Source organism: Bison bison, unplaced genomic scaffold, assembly GCF_000754665.1.
Source record: "Bison bison bison isolate TAMUID 2011002044 unplaced genomic scaffold, Bison_UMD1.0 scf7180017864460, whole genome shotgun sequence".
Taxonomy (NCBI): Eukaryota; Metazoa; Chordata; class Mammalia; order Artiodactyla; family Bovidae; genus Bison; species Bison bison.
Window position 1 is genome coordinate 2372841 of NW_011495022.1, and position 18442 is coordinate 2391282.

The 18442-nt window shown below is 37.7% G+C and overlaps 1 protein-coding gene across 1 annotated transcript in view; it reads right to left on the reverse strand.

Moving 5' to 3' along the window:
• Nucleotides 1–14237: 14237 nt before the first annotated feature.
• Nucleotides 14238–18442, reverse strand: part of PLEKHA3 (pleckstrin homology domain containing, family A (phosphoinositide binding specific) member 3) — a 27886-nt gene continuing 23681 nt past the window's right edge. Inside the window, exon 8 of the mRNA XM_010859755.1 lies at nucleotides 14238–15539. Coding sequence (XP_010858057.1) covers nucleotides 15412–15539 — 128 coding nt within the window. The 3' untranslated portion in view covers nucleotides 14238–15411. The remainder of the gene's footprint in view (nucleotides 15540–18442) is intronic.

Consider the following 18442-nt stretch of genomic DNA (forward strand, 5'->3'; position numbering starts at 1 on the left):
CCAGTACTTTGGCCACCTCATGCGAAGAGTTGACTCATTGGAAAAGACTCTGATGCTGGGAGGGATTGGGGGCAGGAGGAGAAGGGGACGACAGAGGATGAGATGGCTGGATGGCATCACTGACTCGATGGACCTGAGTCTGAGTGAACTCCGGGAGTTGGTGATGGACAGGGAGGCCTGGCGTGCTGCAGTTTATGGAGTCGCAAAGAGTCGGACACGACTGAGCGACTGAAATGAACTGAACTGAATGGAACCTGTGGATATAGAAGGCCAATCGCACTTACCTAAAAGCACTCCTGAGGCAGCAGAGATAAATGCTCCTTGCTAAGGAATAATCAGCACAAAAATTCCCTGAGTTTATAGGGGAAATCTCAGAGATGTTGAGGGAAGCTGGTCTGACACCAGCCCCAGCCTCAGCAAGAACATGGGGGCAGAATTCTTTGCTGCAATTTTAACACAAGAATGAAGTCAGCTTGTTGACAGCTGCCAGATCATCTGACATCACTGCAACTGGTTTTGGGGATTTTTAGTCAGGACACGCGCCTCTTTGCTCCGCTACATGCTGAGAACCCTGGTCCACATCTCTAAGGGAGGCTGGCTGCCCCAACTCTACTCCCACCTCCCTTCCTCCAACAACCCAAAGAAGTTGAAGCAAACCCTTCAGGCCAAGGCCGGGAGGGAGAGCGAGAAGCCCTGTCCTGATAAGTAGGAGGGCCACCACAAGGAAGAGAATGAGGCCTCCTGGAGAGATCCACCAGTAGGAAAAAAGAAAAGGAAGAAACCTGAGATCCAGGGGCTTTGAATAACACGCCCAAATTCACACAGCTAGTAGGAGACCTGGATTCAGGTCTCCACGTATCACTGTGGTCTTGCCACTGCTTCACAGCTTCAAAAATCAAAATTGCCAGAGGGTGAGACAGCAAGACAAAGTGTTTAAGAAGAGGGTTCTTCCAGGGCAGGGTAGACAACAAAATCCTTTCAGGTTACTCCCTATAAAAAGGCCCCACATAGTCCATTTCTATTCTCAGAAAGCTAAAGCCAGAAACGCTTAACCTTTTATTGGCATTTGCAACATAGCTAGGAAATAGGGTGATTTTCTGACCCAGGATATCATGGCCTTCAGCCTGGTGACCATTTTTTGAGCTCCATTCTCTTTTCCCACAGTAAAGAGAGGAGAATTCGATGGTGATGGTGATAGTGATGGCTGTTTCCTTCACATGTGGTCTTGATCAGAAAATCATCTCTACTTATCAACCTGCTGACATGAGCACACAGTACTAATTTCATTTTCCAACCCTGTGTGAAAATGTCTTAAGACAGAAAAACAGAGATAGAAAAAAAGCGCAGGTATATCAAGATCAACCTTGCCCTAAAAGCCGCCTCCAACAGAGCTTCTCAATCTCTGAAGTGTATGGGGATTACCTGCACTTGTTCAAATGCAGAATCTTCTTGGGCAGACCTGGGGTGGGAACCTAAGGGTCTGCATTTCTAACATGCTCCCAAGTGAAGACAATGCTGATGATCCTCAGACCATGCTAAGAATGATACAGAAAAATGTTTGGCCTTTCCATCTGTTAGATGATGGCCCCAAACTTTAATGCTCCCTATACACCTCTTCTTGGGAGAAGGCAATGGCACCCAACTCCAGTGCTCTTGCCTGGAAAATCCCATAGAAGGAGTCTGGTAGGCTGCAGCCCATGGGGTCTCGAAGAGTCGGACACAACTGAGCGACTTCACTTGCACTTTTCACTTTCACGCATTGGAGAAGGAAATGGCAACCCACTCCAGTGTTTTTGCCTGAAGAATCCCAGGGACATGGGAGCCTGGTGGGATGCTGTCTATGGGGTCGCACAGAGTCGGACACGACTGAAGCAACTTAGCAGCATCAACAGCATACACCTCTTCTTAAACTCAAGTCACGTAGTTCAGTGGTCTTCAATCCTGGCTACCCACTGGAACTACTGAGGAACTTTAAAAATACTGACAATCTCCCAGAGATTTTGCTGTAATTATTCTTGGGCAACCTGAGCATCCAGAAGTTTAAATGCTCCTGGAGGTTTCTAATGTGCAGCCAAGGTGAGCAACCCCAGATCAAACAATGTTTTCACTTAAAGGTTAACTGTTATTCTCCTGACATCTTTCCTCATATCACAGCACTATTAGCCAATCTGATTTTACGTCTAAGTGTGCAGCAAACCAGTTGTCTTTTTCTTAAAAAAAGCAAAGGTTACCCTTCCTTAATCTTTCAAAATTTTTCTTAGTGACATGGCAAATTTATTACATTTTCTCCCACATTGTTGACATAGCTCAGTTTTACTGATTCATAAAATTGCTACAATACTTTAAACAACCAGGATTTTCATTAAAAAAATATAGAGTACACCTTTTGGCATTTGGAAGGAAAAAAGAATACTCACAAAATAATTATATATTTTTAAATGAAATTTATTTTTCCCCTGGGAATAAAAATCCTATTCTGAAAATGTTTCAAAATTAAAGTGCTTAGTTATATCAATCTAAAGCCAGTTTTGCTATTAGGTTACTAGGTTTATTTAGAGACTAGCTTTTCTATCAATTTTAATATTTCCATTTATTTAACTTCTAAATTTACAAACTATTCATTTAAATACCCATAAACTCTTGTTGTGGAGAAGGAAATGGCAACCCACTCCAGTGTTCTGGCCTGGAGAATCCCAGGGACAGCAGAGCCTGGTGGGCTGCCATCTCTGGGGTCGCACAGAGTCAGACACGACTGAAGCGACTTAGCAGCAGCAGCAGCAAATTCTTATTGAAAGAAGCATATGTATTAGTTAAAACTAACCAAAAATAAAGACATTTAAAAGGCAAAAAAAAAAAAAAAATGTGTATACACACAAAGAAAAAACTATTTTAGAACAATCATATTTTCCAATGCTTGCTTATTTATGTTAGTGTGCAAATGTGAATAATTAATACCATTCAACTAGTTAACTAAAAAAGTGAAAATTTAAGGAAATCCAACTATAGTTAAGATAGTCAATTTATCTAAACGATTAAAAATAAAACAGTAAATTTTAAGTACACTGGATAATTAGAAGGTAAAAATTAATACTAGCAACACAGAACTCAGTAACTAGACAATACTGACTGAATAAAATTTTTTGAAGGGGTGAATAAATGTAGGACCTATCCTAAATGTACATGCCCACTATAATTTTCCACACTTTCAAAATGATTCATTTTCCAAAACAGTCCACCAAATATGGAGACACTGAGAAGACTATTTGGGGGAGAGGGGAGGGTGGCTCTGTTAGGTTGGTGCAAAAATAATTACGATTTTTGCGTTGTTGACTTTTGCTGTTTGATATTGTAATGTAATATCTTAAATAAATGTGGTTATACATAATTTTAATTGTGTTTCTCACTCTATGTTTCTTTGTTAATGACTTATTACTTGCTGCTTATTTTATATTTATTTTAGACTAGGGAAGTGACATTAGAGCAAATCCAAAGAAACTGTCATTTTGAAGTGTCATCTTCTTATTCTACAAAACGCAATGAACCATTTCTCAATAGGATCATGATGTGTGACAAAAAGTGGACTGTATACAACAACCGGTGACGACCAATTTAGTGCTTGGACCAAAAAGAAGCTCCAAAGCACTTCCCAAAGCCAAATTCGCATAAGAATAAGGTCATGGTCACAGCCTGGTGATCTGCTGTCGGCCTGATCCACTACAGTTTTCTGAATCTCAGGGAAGCCGTTACATCTGAGAAATATGCTCAGCAAATTAATAAGATGCACCAAAAACCGCAACACCTATAGCCAGCACTGGTCAACAGAATGGGCTCAATTCTGCACGACAACGCCTGACTGCATTTTGCACAAAAAAAGGTTCAAAAGTTGAACGAATTGGGCTAGGAAGTTTTGCGTCATCTGCCATATTTACCTGACCTCTTGCCAACTGACTACCACTTCTTCAATTATCTCACCAACTTTTTGGGCGGAAAATCCTTCCACAACAGGCAGGATACAGAAAATGCTTTCCAAGAGTTCACTGAATCCTGAGGCACAGATTTTTACACTACAGGAATAAACAAACTTATTTCTCACTGGCAAAAATGTGTTGATTGTAATGGTTCCTATTTTGATTAATAAAGATGTGTTTGAGTCTAGTCATAATTATTTAAAATTCATGGTCTGAAACTGCAATTACTTTGCACCAACCTAATATAGCATCAATCAAAAAATTACAAATATTGACTCCTATTTTACACCTGCAACTAATTGATGCTATATACATCAATCATACCTAAAAAAAAATTTTGTTTTGTTTGAGCCGTTAAAAGAAGAGAGGAAAAAAGTAAATACAAAGGAAAAAAAAAAGGAAAATTAGAATTGGAAAAGTTCACATGACTTTCTCTTTGGCTAATCATAGATAATACTGGAAAGTTCTTAGAAACTTACTTGTAACATTCAACCATAATTTTAACACTCAACCATGACTTTTATAACATACAGCCATGATTTCTTCAGAGCCAATTGAAAGGCTGAGGAAATATATAGAATTTTGACAGACGATAAAAAAAAAACCCACATAATGAGTCTTTTACTGTCTCTAGAGCAAGCTAGCCATGAACCTGAACTTAAAAATACCATCTAAAATATTATATCCATTCCCCTACTCCCCTTCTCCATTCTCCCCTTCCAAAAGAAAGAAAAACACCTGCAGGTGTCAATCTGAAAGTGACAGGTGCAGACACTACAGCTGAGGAAGCCATGTGTCCCTCAGAGACTGTTACGAAGACAAAAAACAACAGGTCATTGGTCGGTACATTTTGCTAAGCCTCATGATTCATGCCAGTTAACGACACTGTGTGGACAACATAGCCTGATTTGCAAACTCAAGAAAGAAAACTTACAACCTGTACATTTCCCCCAAAAAAGTCACAGCCTGCATTTTTAAAACACAGCAAAGAAAAAGGGCAATTTGTCGAAGGAGGTTTGTTACTCAAAACCACAAATGAACTCAAACTCTTCTCTCAAGTGATGGCTAAGGGTGGTTTAAACACAAAAGGTGACATGTGAAAAAGCATGCTATAGAATTCCACTTCCTAAACTCATACTTTAAAAAAGTTTTTAAAGAAGGGCACTGTTTTTTTTTAATTTTCCCCCAAGCACCATATCAAGGTTGCAAAGGTCTTCAAATTCACAAAGGCATGCTAGTAAGTTAATGGTGTGCATTGCTCATGCACACATAAACACATGGCCTGAAGAGGGAGATGACAGGTTATTTTTGTTTCCATTGAAAAATATATACATTTGATTAAATTCCCCCTGTGTGATAGTGGAACCTGAAAACAGGGAATCAATTATGAGTTGTTCAACTTTGTTTATTGTGAGTGATTAAAAAAGTAATCTAGCAAATTTCTGCAAAGTCAGACCATAATCATTGCCCCATATTCTGGACAACAGAATATCCTTGCTACCGTTCCTGCACTTTCCCCACCAAGCCCACAGCAAGCAGGTCACTCTCTGCTGATCTTAGCCTCAAATTCAGAATCCCCAGAAGCCACAACTGACTGGAACAGAATTGGCACAGAAGGAAAAAAACAAAAGGACAGTATGCCAATGTCAGGTACATTAAATCACAGGTGTTTGCTGCCACTCACTTCCCTCTGGGCAACAACCACAAAACAAGAAAAACAAAATAATAAAGTCAAATTACACTTGTACATGTGACTTACATTCCAAGGCATCATCCAAAACGGGGTGTCCCAGCAAGGGGCTCTAAACGCTGGCTGGGCACGCCAGCTCTGCAGGCACGCCGAAACACTTGTATAACCTAGTGTCCACAGACACCAAGGGAAAGGGCAAGCATGGAGATTTCCTACCTAATTCAAGTACGCGGTCTGACTCGCAGGGGAGACTTAAAACGTATCTGCTGTATGCTCATTTACCATATAAATTTGTCAAATGAAGATTTTAAATCACGTACACATTCCAAGACAGAAATCTGGATGTTTAACTCTTACTGTCTCTAGGTCACACTTTTGATTGCTGCCAAAGAACACAACTCTTTTTAGACTGAGTCATGGTAGCTTCTAGCGCAAACTTACTATATTCTTTGTAACTCAACTTATAAAATCAATTGTAAAACTAAACATAAATGACTAAATGTATCTCAAAACAAAATGGTTCCAAGTTGCACTGTCCACAAGCAAAAAACCATGCATACAGAACTGTATACACACACACACACACACACACACACACACACAGGATTAAAGAAAAGCACTAGAAACCCCAGGATGGTCTTTCAAAAGGAAATGGCCTCATTCTAGCTACACAGAAAAAGCAGTTCTTTGCACAGAATGATTAAAAAGAAAATAAAGGAATTAGAATGTCAGGTCAAAAAGGGCAGAGGTCAGAATTATTCTGTCATACACAAGAAATACTTAACAAGATAAGTAGAGTCATCTCCTCCTCTATTGCCAGCTGTACCACACACATGTGCCACCATGTACTTAACCACCTTGCTTTCAATGAGCTGATCTGAATGACTGCCTAAAAGTCACTTACACTTACACAAAAGTCAGTGTACAGAGGAGAGGCCTGGGGGACACATGCCAGAAGGGTGGTTATCCCTGGGAGAGCAGGGGGTTTAAAGGTAAACCTTCACTTTATTCACACTGTCTAAATGATTACTTTATATACAGTCACAGTAACTGAACATATTTAAATAAAGTAAATATATTCAGGTACTACTTTAAAATGAATGAGACAAAGAGGGGAAAGAACACAGCTCTCTGAGTCGGAAGCTCAGAGTGCCGGGAGAGAGAAATGATAGCCCTGAGGGGCCTATTCTCCTAGAAGCCCTCCTTTTCATTACACGTAAGTATTCTTCATTATCTTCATTCCTAAACTGCTGCCTCTCATCCAAAATGACCACCTCTGCCTACTAATACCAAGAGGGTGGGAAAGAAAAGAGCGTGTGCGCCCAGCTCCTGACAGCTACTGATCCTTTCACCACACTGCTCTCTCTCCTTTGTTCTTAACTGTCCCCAAATCTGGCAATACACTTTACACTGAGATTCAAGTGAGTGAAACCATTTTTGTGACAGCTTTCAAAACCACAGCTGTCAACAATGTCCTCCTCTCACTCTGGACACTAGCAAGGAAATTCACTTCAGTCATACATTTTATTCTTTGGTGTTCTGAATATAGTACCCCTTACTGATGTTGGCTCAGTGGTAAACAATCCTCCTGCCAAGCAGGAGATAGGGGTTCGATCCCTGGGTCAGGAAGATCACCTGGAAAAGGAAATGGCAACCACCCCAGTATTCTCGCCTGGGAAGTCCAATGGACAGAGGAGCCTGGTGGGCTCTAGTCCACCAGGTTGCAAAAGACTCGGACATGACTTAAGGACTAAATAACAACTGATGTTAAAGGAATTGCTAAATTTGTTACTATTCCTGTGCATTAATTCATTTGTTTTATCTATCAAAATTAATCAAAATGTAATCTTCCCTTCCATAAATTCTGGATTTCATAAATTCTGGATTAGTTATTTGTTCAGCAACTAACCTTAGTCCAGCAACATATGAACTAAAATACTAAATGAAGAGGTAATTTAAACACTTGGGTGTTCCAGAATATAGAAACAAAGTATTTATCATTCCAGTCAATCCCATGTGAGTTAATCCTGGTTCTGTTTCTCCTGGTTGCTCCTGTATCCTTGTACTTTAACATCTTTGTTATGAAGCGAAAATGAGGTAAAGCTACTGGCCCAGGTTAAGTGTTTCCTTCTCAAAGACATCAACAGCAGACTATTTGAGGGAAAGAGCACATTACAGGACACAGAGGGGAAATGCCATCCTGTGAAAACACACCAGAGTAGTTGATGTATTTGGAAAAGAGGGAGCATAAGGGCTCTAAAGATGTAGACATTAAAGTTCCAGGGATGAAATATCAAAGCAAATAATAAGGGGACACAATAAAGAAACGATATTCACATCTAGGGACGGGGAAATGCCAGCATCAAGCTGTAACAGCAGGCACTGTTTGACACTGGCCATGGCTACCCATTTCATCTATCCTACCAAAGTCATCCTGGTAATATATGTAAAGAGGTTTACTCACACTCAGCAACTGACCATTCTTTTTGTAGAAAAATTTCTAGCATCTCTAGTGGTATTGATAGTTACAGCCATTCGTCCCAACCATGAGACTCTACTTTAGTGAGAGAGAATGCAAACCTCCTTACAAAAAAAATTCCCTTCCCCAATATAGGCAACTCACTATCTGTAAGAGGAGTAACATGAGCACCTACTCACATTTCACCTCCAAGAATCAGAATTCAGTTTTATCACATACACTCTTAATCCAGACACAAAGGCAATACTTAAAATAACTGAGTAAATGCAGATATTCTGCTTCATATAAGTTCACAATATTTTCTGAAAAGTATATAAACATTCACTAGGTCAGAGGTGCGATGACTAGAGTCCACTGTTTATTTCTATATACATTCAAAGAGTATCTCATCTACCGGCCATAAAAACCTCATCTCCGTAATTTTATTTTCTATACTTCATATTTAGATGACTAAAATAAAACACAATACAGGGATTTCCCTCACAGACCAGAGGTTAAGACTCCATGTTTCCAATGCAGGGGCTTTGGCTTTAATCCCTGGTCAGGGAACTAAGATTCCACATGCCGCACAGTGTAGCAAAAAAACCCCAAACACAACGCAATACCAATAAAGCTTAAAAAGCACATCAAAATTGCTATTATATGTTTTAAAAACAGTAACTATTACCGATTGAATTTTTAAGGCTTTAATGTGTCTTAGATAACATTTAATACTTGAACATTTCATATGAAGTCTAGTTAAATGTAGAGTGGTAGCAAACACTAGATTTTCCCATATATCAATAATTTTTCCTTTGGTGAAAACATCTTTATTCAAGTCTAAATGGATTATTGAATTAAGAGTGACAGTAATAATGGTAACAATATTAATAGCCAATACTTATTAACACATACTATGTGTCAGGCACTGTTCTAAGTACTTCATATGTATTGACTGTTCTAATCCTCATAACAACCCTATGAGGTAGGTCGTACAGTAAAACCATATTAACTGAAAACCATTAGAGTGTGGAAAGAAGAATTATAGAATAATACTAAAGAAATTTTACTTTCTACACATTACTATGACTTCAGCCGAGACTTCCAGTTAAATATGGTAGACTGATCAACTTGTCAGAACAGACTACATAGGTATGAGATTTCAACAAAGTTTAATAAAAATAAAAATCAGGAAGGGGTGTGATAACTAACCAAGCAGAGTAGAGGAGGTTAAAACCTTATGTACCCAGAAGGAAGGAGCCAACAAATATACTCAACCAAACACCTAACAAGCTCAGGACTTGGAAGTAACAGCTACTGCAGAAAAAGGTTTACGGCTGAAATCAGGACTAGACATTTGTTTAAAAAGAGCAACTGGACCCTAAGTCCTCTCCCCACTCTCCACAGCCAGACAACCCACTCACCCCAAACTCCACAGAAGAAACTGAACCTGAGGGTTGGAAAACACAGAAGATGACTGAAGTGGGGTAGGGCAGGGCATGGAAAGGCCAAAAATAGAAAGATTTTAAAGTAAATACCAACATACAAACTATAAGGTCCTCAGCCTTTTCTTCATATCCTGCTGCTAGAAACCAGGAATCTTTTCTAGAGAAAATGAACAGCTCCAAAGAAAAGACCTACTCTGAAATTTAGGGAACTCCAAGAAAAAAGGCCAGCTCGCTCCTAAAAGCAGACAACTGATAAACCCAGCCCACACATTAAAAAAACATGAAGTTAGCTTTTTAGTACCTTAGTAAGAATTCTTAATAAGAATGGATGACTCTTCCAACTTTCTGAGAGCCTTTAGAATGGAAGACACAATCCAAAACAAATGAATACAACAGGAAATGATGCAGGAAATAAGACATGGGGGAAAAACCATAATCATCCTCATGAAAACGGAACAGACAAGAAAGATACCTTAGAAATTAAAAGATACAGCTAGATGAATAGAAAAAGGACAATTACAATACAACTTAGGAAAGATTTTTAAAATTAAAGGATCAATCTGGGAGGTTCAACATTCAAACAACAGGAATTCTACTAAAAGATTATTAAAATTATCAAAAAGATAACAGAAAAAACTTCCCTCCAGAAATGAAGTTGACAAGTCTACAAATTTAAAGTTATGTACTATAAAGTTAAGTACCCATCAACAAGAATGAATAAAGATCCGTGCATCCTCATGAAATGTGGGAGGTAAAGAGACGTTCTTAAAAGCTTCCACAGTGTAAAAACAGGTCCTGAATAAGAGAATGGTACCAGCATCTTCACAGGCATCATGAAGGCTTTAAAACAATGGAGCACTGCCTTCAACACTCTAAGAGAAAATTTATTTTCAACAGAGATTCAAAACTACCAAACAATCGAGACAAGAGACATACTCAGACCTGTAAAGCCTCAAAAATCTTTGCCTCTCATCCACCTTTCCCCAGGAAGCTTTTGGTAGTGGATATGCTTTGGCAAAAAAAAGTAAAGCAAATCTCAATAAAGATCCAATGAACAAGAGATCCAACATAAGACTGAAAAACAAAATGACCCCAGAATGACCACCAAATCACGCACAGGTCTGGACGGCAATTGTCTGGATGGGAGAAGATGAAGGACTGTGGAAAAAATGTCCCCACAGGGACAAGAAGAAAAAAAGAAATTGACAGATCATCTGATTTTTTTTTTTTTACCATTTAAGCCTTTGGATAATCATCGTAACAGATACATAAAAAAACTAAGCAAATTTTAAAAGCAGGCAATTATCAATTAAAGGAAAAATAAGATTCTAGTAGAAAGGAACCAGAGATCAAATTGTCAACATTCTCTGGATCATCGAAAAAGCAACAGAGTTCCAGAAAAATACCTACTTCTGCTTTATTGCCTATGCCAAAGCCTTTGACTGTGTGGATCACAACAAACTGTGGAAAATTCTGAAAGAGATGGGAATACCAGACCACCTGACCTGCCTCCTGAGAAATCTGTATCCAGGTCAAGAAGCAACAGTTAGAACTGGACATGGAACTACAGACTGCTTCCAAATCAAGAAAGGAGTACATCAAGGCTGTATATTATCACCCTGCTTATTTAACTTATATGCAGAGTACATAATGTGAAATGCCAGGCTGGATGAAGCACAAGCTGGAATCAAGATTGCCAGGAGAAATATCAATAACTTCAGATACGCAGATGACATCACCCTTATGGCAGACAGCAAAGAACTTAAGAGCCTCTTGTTCAAAGTGAAAGAGGAGCGTGAAAAAGTTGGCTTAAAGCTCAACATTCAGAAAACTAAGATCACGGCATCTGGTCCAATCACTTCATGGCAAATAGATGGGGAAACAGTGGAAACAGTGACAGACTTTATTTTGGGGGGCTCCAAAATCACTGCAGATGGTGACTGCAGCCAGGAAATTAAAAGACGCTTGCTCCTTAGAAGAAAAGTTATGACCAACCTAGATGGCATATTAAAGAGCAGAAATATTACTTTGTCAACAAAGGTCGGTCTACTCAAAGCTTTGGTTTTTCCAGTAGTCATGTATGGATGTGAGAGTTGAACTATAAAGAAAGCTGAGCGCCGAAGAATTGATGCTTCTGAACTGTGGTGTTGGAGAAGATCCTTTAGAGTCCCCTGGACAGCAAGAAGATTCAACCAGTCCATCCTAAAGGAGATCAGTCCTGAATATTCATCAGAAGGACTGATGCTAAAGCTGAAACTTCAATACTCTGGCCACCTGATGTGAAGAACTGACTCATTTAAAAAGACCCTGATGCTGGGAAAGATTGAAGGCGGGAGAAGGGGACAACAGAAGATGAGATGGTTGGATGGTATCACCAACTTAATGGACATGAGTTTGAGTAAACTCTGGGAGTTGGTGATGGACAGGGAGGCCTGGGTGCTGCAGTCCATGGGATCGCAAAGAGTCAGACATGACTGAGAGACTGAACTGAACTGAGTAGAAAGTAAATAATGATAGGAAAAACTGATAATGATCAATAAACAATATTTATATCCATAGATTTAACAAATAGTTGTGATTAATCTACACTGGGGGTATAGGGGAGGTGAGGATATAAGCAAAGTAATCCTGCCTGCCTGCCATAAAAGCAATTTAAAAAACATTTCAAAAATCGACAAATCAAGAAAGAGTAATAAAACGTATTTTAAAATAGGAAGGTAAATACTAGAACCAACCACTGACAGCTAGAAGTACTTGCCTCTAGGGCACTAAGAGGAGGAATTACTTCTTTTCACTCCAAGCCTTCTAGCTTCTATTTGATTTTTTTAACTATGTGCATGAATTACTTAAAAAATAAAAAAGCTAATTTAAAAAAATAATTCAAATTTACAAACTCAGTATGAATTCAAAGAAAGGAGGACTGTGGAAGTGGAAAGCATGAGAAGGAAGCCCCATCTACCAGCTCCAGTTACTTACCTGATCAGGGCTATTCAGAGAGACATCCTCCAAGGAGCTCCTGCAGCCTAACCAGGCTTTTTTACAGGCCAGCACATACCCTCTGCACCAAGAGGCAGGAACAAGGTTCAAAGGACAGACCCAGAGGCACTTCATGTAGTAAGTCAAGAATTGGTGGAGTCCAAATTAATAACATGCACAGAGTCACATATTACAAGACTGTATTTCCTGAGATCTTATGATAACTTCTAAACACTAATTATAATAACATACAGAGAAAACCTACAATTCAAGGTGAAAGGTTCCATGGAGATTGTCAAAATGAAGATACTTTATCTCTTGCCTTGGAATTTAAGTTTAAATAGCATCCATTTCTGGACTTGTCCTGACTGAAGATAACACAATAATTCAGTGTAATGTAACAAAGTTCAAATTTGGTCCACTTACAAAAGAACTCTCATCAGAGTTGTTTTAAGCATAGAAGCCTTGGATTCCCACACAACAGAAAGCAAGCACTGGTTCTGCTTAGATCATTGATATACCAAGAGTCTCCAAATTTCTCAACCCCAAGGCCTAGATAAAGTAAAACAAGAACAACCAATAATTAGACACTACAAAAATCATAACAAACCAAAATTCTTATGAAATTTTTCTTATTTGGTTCATCTTTTTCTTAAGATTCAGAAAAGTCAGGCACCCTTGAAAATACACTGGGCTCCTCAAAATGCAAGGTTCCCTGAAGCTTTGCTTCATGATACCAACTCACTGGTCAAAACCCAGGTGTAATTCCAGATACACTGATATTCCCTAAAAAAAAAAAAGATTTCACAAATGAGTTGATTCCTAAGGGAAAAAAGGTGATTCCAGTCACAATAAAAATCCGTATTTAGGAATATAGCAAACTTGTTCAAAGCACCTACTTCAAGGAGAAAAAAATGATATGAGCCAGAAATAACTGTATTTTATTTTTAAAAATATTTACAGAAAACTGTTCAGGAACTCATATTTTTGGATAAAGCAATATAAAATGGATTTATTTTCCATGAGTTCAAAAGCTTTGTTATAGTGTTTCCATTATAAACCTATTGATTAAAAAAAAAAAAAAAAAACTACTAGAAAAACTCCCACACTCAGTAGTAGCACCTTGATCTCCATGGTCTTATCACTACTCATTCCTATTACAAAAAATAAAAAAAGAAACCAAAAACCTGATAACTCACTCAACATGAAAGCTTACTATATTATCAAACTTCTTTTTTCTCAAACTAGACATATGAAGTACAACATGAGCAGAAAAGATTCCTCCTAATATAGTCTAATGACCTGTGTGCTATTTAAAATTTCAAATACTTTAAGTAGCATACAGTTTATCTAAATGTATATTAATGTGTATAGATTGTTTATGTCCATTTTAAACAAGAAAGCCTATAACTACACTTATTTTAATAAGGAAATAACAAATTTTTTTTAATTTGTTTAAAAAATATTTTAAACAAATCTTTTAAAACAATTCCCACATAAACTTACAAGAGAAATTTAAAATGAAATAGGACATAACATTCTAAGCTCACAGGCAAAAAAGCTAAAAATATGCCTTACTTGTGTATTTACTATGAGATCTAAATATACAAACAAAATCAAAGCAATAAAGACTATTATTACCATTTGATAAAGATTAGACAAACTATCAATAAATGTAAAAAATACAATGTATTATATGATGAGTTTGAATGCAAAAACCACATATTTATTAAACATATGATTAACTTAAAAACACCAAACCAGTTTGTTTTAAAGTGCTCCTCATCTAAAACCTTGGACAAAACCGTCACTCCAAAGTGAATTGAAAAAACAGTTTACAAGGCAAACACTGACGGCGTGGACAGGCACTACCAGAAAATGCTATTTGTTCTTTAAATAATGCCATTCTCAAGTTACGTAGGGCAGTCACCTTGACAGATTCCTCTTTTTATAAATATTCATAAATAAAAAAGTCTAGATATTCTAAAGAGCTGCAAATATCAATACCTTACAACAGTAGCTTAATAACGTCTATTCTGGGAAAAAAGCACTAAAATCCTCTTCCATTGCAAGTCGTTTATTTCTCTGGTGAAGTGAGCAAGGTCACTACAACATTAACTTCTTTCTAGAACAATGTAAATAACAATGCACACACATCTTAAATTTGGTAGGTCATAAAAGTTAGGATGCAATCTTTTTTTTTTGATGCAACAGAAAAATAAATAAGTAAAAATTAAATACTTTAACACAACATTTGGTATTGATAAGTCAGTAGTGTCAACTTCATATACGAAGGACAGCACAGTCTGGTTTTTTAAAAATCCTCAATGTCATAGTATTTGGGGTAAAAATATCTCGAATATTAAATGTTTCCTTTTTGCTTAAAGGAATATAATACAAACACCATCAAGCTGCAACCGTAACTCATTTCAGCTGGGGTAAAGTGACCATTTGGTCCATGGCACAAGTTATATATATATCACACTTCTGTCAAACTGAAACCTTAGGTTTATAAGATTTCATGTTTATAAGCTACAATACACACTGACTAAGCTGTCAGTCCCTCACAGTTTTTTAGAAAAATATCTACATTTGTCCTTATGGATGTCAAAATGTTACACCATCATTTGTTTAAAAAAAAAAAAAAAGATGCACATTCATACTGTGAAGTTATTAGGAAAATACTCTTGCAAATAAACTATATAAAGATAAAATACACTTCAAAGGTATGTGGGTTGTTTTTTTGTTTGTTTTACAATATTCTATAAAGTGCAGAGAAATCCTAAGGGAAAAACTACTCCCTATAACATAGTTTAATTACAGCAGCTTTTGCATAGCAATACTTAGCGGAAGTTGGACACTTCCGTTTCCTCAGGAAGAGAAGGATAGAAGAGGATCTTCTGATTCAGATTTCTTTTTGGCCATAAATCTGCTTTCTTCAGGAATGGTTGCTGATGCCAAATCTCCATTAAGTGTATTTCTTGAGCAGTGAACAGGTCCTATTAAGAAATTGATTAAAAAGGTAAACATCCTACCAGTATAACTCCAGTCCTCTGTAAAAGAACATTTTCTATTCAGGGACATGAAATCACTGTAGCTTCCTGCCAAGCTTTTGATGGTTTGCTTAAAAGAGTAAAAATCTAACTTTTATAATACTGGCAGTTTTAAGGAGAAACCGAAAAATTCATGAGAAGTTATGAAACTATCTGAAGTAGTAGAGATACTTGTTTTGTTCATTGCTAGAACCAAGGTTCACAAATAATGGAGTAATGAATAAGGATTTGCTGAATTTGAATTTAGTCTTCATTAACTATTGCTTTTTCAGCCTTATCGTTTTAATGCTGCTGGCATCCTCCTGATTTTCTAGGCAAAGAAACCAAGTTCTGAAAAGATCACAGGCCTAACCCAAGATCAAACAGTTGGTAACAGAACTTGGACTAACTCAGGTCTTGGTCTTTTTATCACAAGACTTTGTTTTCCTTAATATTTTGATTTTATTGGCGTATAGTTAACGTATCATGTTTTGTTAGTTTCAGGTATACAGCAAAGCATCACAAGACTTTCTGAGCAAAGTTGACCAGGTACCTCACACTGCAAGTTCTCACATCTCCATTTGGGATGCAGCTCACAAAACTAGAACTGCAGCTCCAAGCGAGCACATGAAACACACTGGCATGGTCCTGTTCATTTTCACATGAATATATTTTTAATTTAATATAAAATTTATAAATTTTTCAGAGAAGGCAATGACACACCATTCCAGTACTCTTGCCTGGAAAATCCCATGGACAGAGGAGCCTGGTAGGCTGCAGACCATGGGGTCGCTAAGAGTCGGACACAACTGAGTGACTTCACTTTCACTTTCACTTTCATGCATTGGAGAAGGAAATGGCAACCCACTCCAGTGTTCTTGCCTGGAGAATCCCAGGGACGGGGAAGCCTGGTGGGCTGCCGTCTATGGGGTCACACAGAGTCGGACACAACTGAAGCGACTTAGCAGCAGAAGCAGCAGCTGCATCTCTCAAAGGAAAGTATGTGCTGACATAAAGACTTTCAACTAAGACTTGTCTATTTGCCCAGTACACTTTCTAAAAAGTGAAAGTCGCTTAGTCACGTCCAACTCTTTGCAACCCCACAGACTATGCAGTCCATGGAATTCTCCAAGTCAGAGTAATGGAGTGGGTAGCCATTCCCTTCTCTAGGGGATCTTCCCAACCCGGGAATTGAACCCAGAGTCTCCCACATTACAGGTGGATTCTTTACAGCTGAGCCATAAGGGAAGCCCAAGATCACTGGAGTGGGTAGCCTATCCCTTCTCTAGGGGATCTTCTGGACCCAGGAATCGAATCTGGGTTTCCTGCATTGCAGGCAGATTCTCTACCAACTGAGTATCAGGGAAGCCCACACTTTGTAAGAAACAGAACTAATACAGTCTCTGCTTTGTCAGCTAACTGGGACACTAAATTTTAGGGTAAAAAGAAGGAAATCCAAGGCTAAAATTGACCTATCCTATACTTGCCAACTTTAAAAAGTTTTAAAGAGTTGAGATATATGTATGGATATAAAGATTAATGCATGTGCACATATTAATGCAGGTATGTGTGTGAGTGTTCATACACGGGTGTATAACTAATTATGTTACACTCCTTAACAGCTAAATTGTTAAATAGAATAGGCCATTTACACTTAGATCTTATGAAAACAGTTTTCAACAATTCAGAACCAGAGGCTCTAAAAGAAAAGACAGCTAAGGAAAATGGCTGGCTTAAAAAATTAATTTAGCTATCACAAATGAAATTGACACCCTTAAAAAAGAGAAATGGCATTTAAAAAAAAAAGTACAAGGCAGTACGAAACTGCTTCATAAGCTCTAGATGTAAAGGGTCATGTATTTTTAAAGGCAGAAAGAGGAAGGTAAATTGCAATGTACAGAACCTGCCTCAGGTGACATTTTTTTCCCCATACTTAATCTCTTTAACCATCTCTCTCTTGTTCTTATCACTTCAAAGATGTACTAAATTGGCCTAGGAAAGTTTCTTTCTCCCATACCCTTCCCCTACTCAATCCGTTTCCTTCTTTTGTTTATTCACTTGTTGCCCCAACATAAATTCAAAATGATAATGAGTACACAGTAGTGTTCTACATCAATAAATAGATTAGTTCTGTAAGAAAAATGGGCATTAAGAAAAAAAGATGCCAACAACTTCTTGAGATCTGAAAGTGAGCAGCAGTTCCTTCTAGAATCTCAACCATCTTCATGAACTTCACATTCCCCTCTACTTAAACCCGTTTAATGTTCTGATTAAGTCAAACAACTCTATATTAATGAATGTTTTCAATATAATCAAATACTAGAAATCCAACACTATTGTTTCATCTCATTTCAGCCACACTACAAATTAGCTGGGCTCCTCCATGCAGTCTAAAGAATCTAACTACCATTCACCATTTCATTTCCATAAGGGAAATAAAATCTTATTCCAAGCAGCTGACTTACAAATAAACCCTTGGAACACAACCTGTTCCTTAACTGAGAATAATATGTAATTTCTACCCCACATGTTTCGTGGAAAAATAGTAAAGACTTTGGAAAGCAAAAGTCTATTAATGGAGTTGTAATAATAATACCATATTTGCATTCACTGGAAATCATGGTCACTACTGTCTAAGTATATGTTCTGACAGACTTTCAAAGCTTCTCCTCTGAAGAAAAAAATAATTAACAGAAATCACAAAATCTTTCCTATTCAATCATAGTATGCTGTCTCTTTAATAAGAAGGAAGAAAAAGGCACAGGAATAAATGTTAGTATAATTCACCATCACCACCAGAAAATAATTATTTATCTTGGCCATTTCAAATTATTTAAGTAACAATGCTGATTTATTTGGAGAAGGCAATG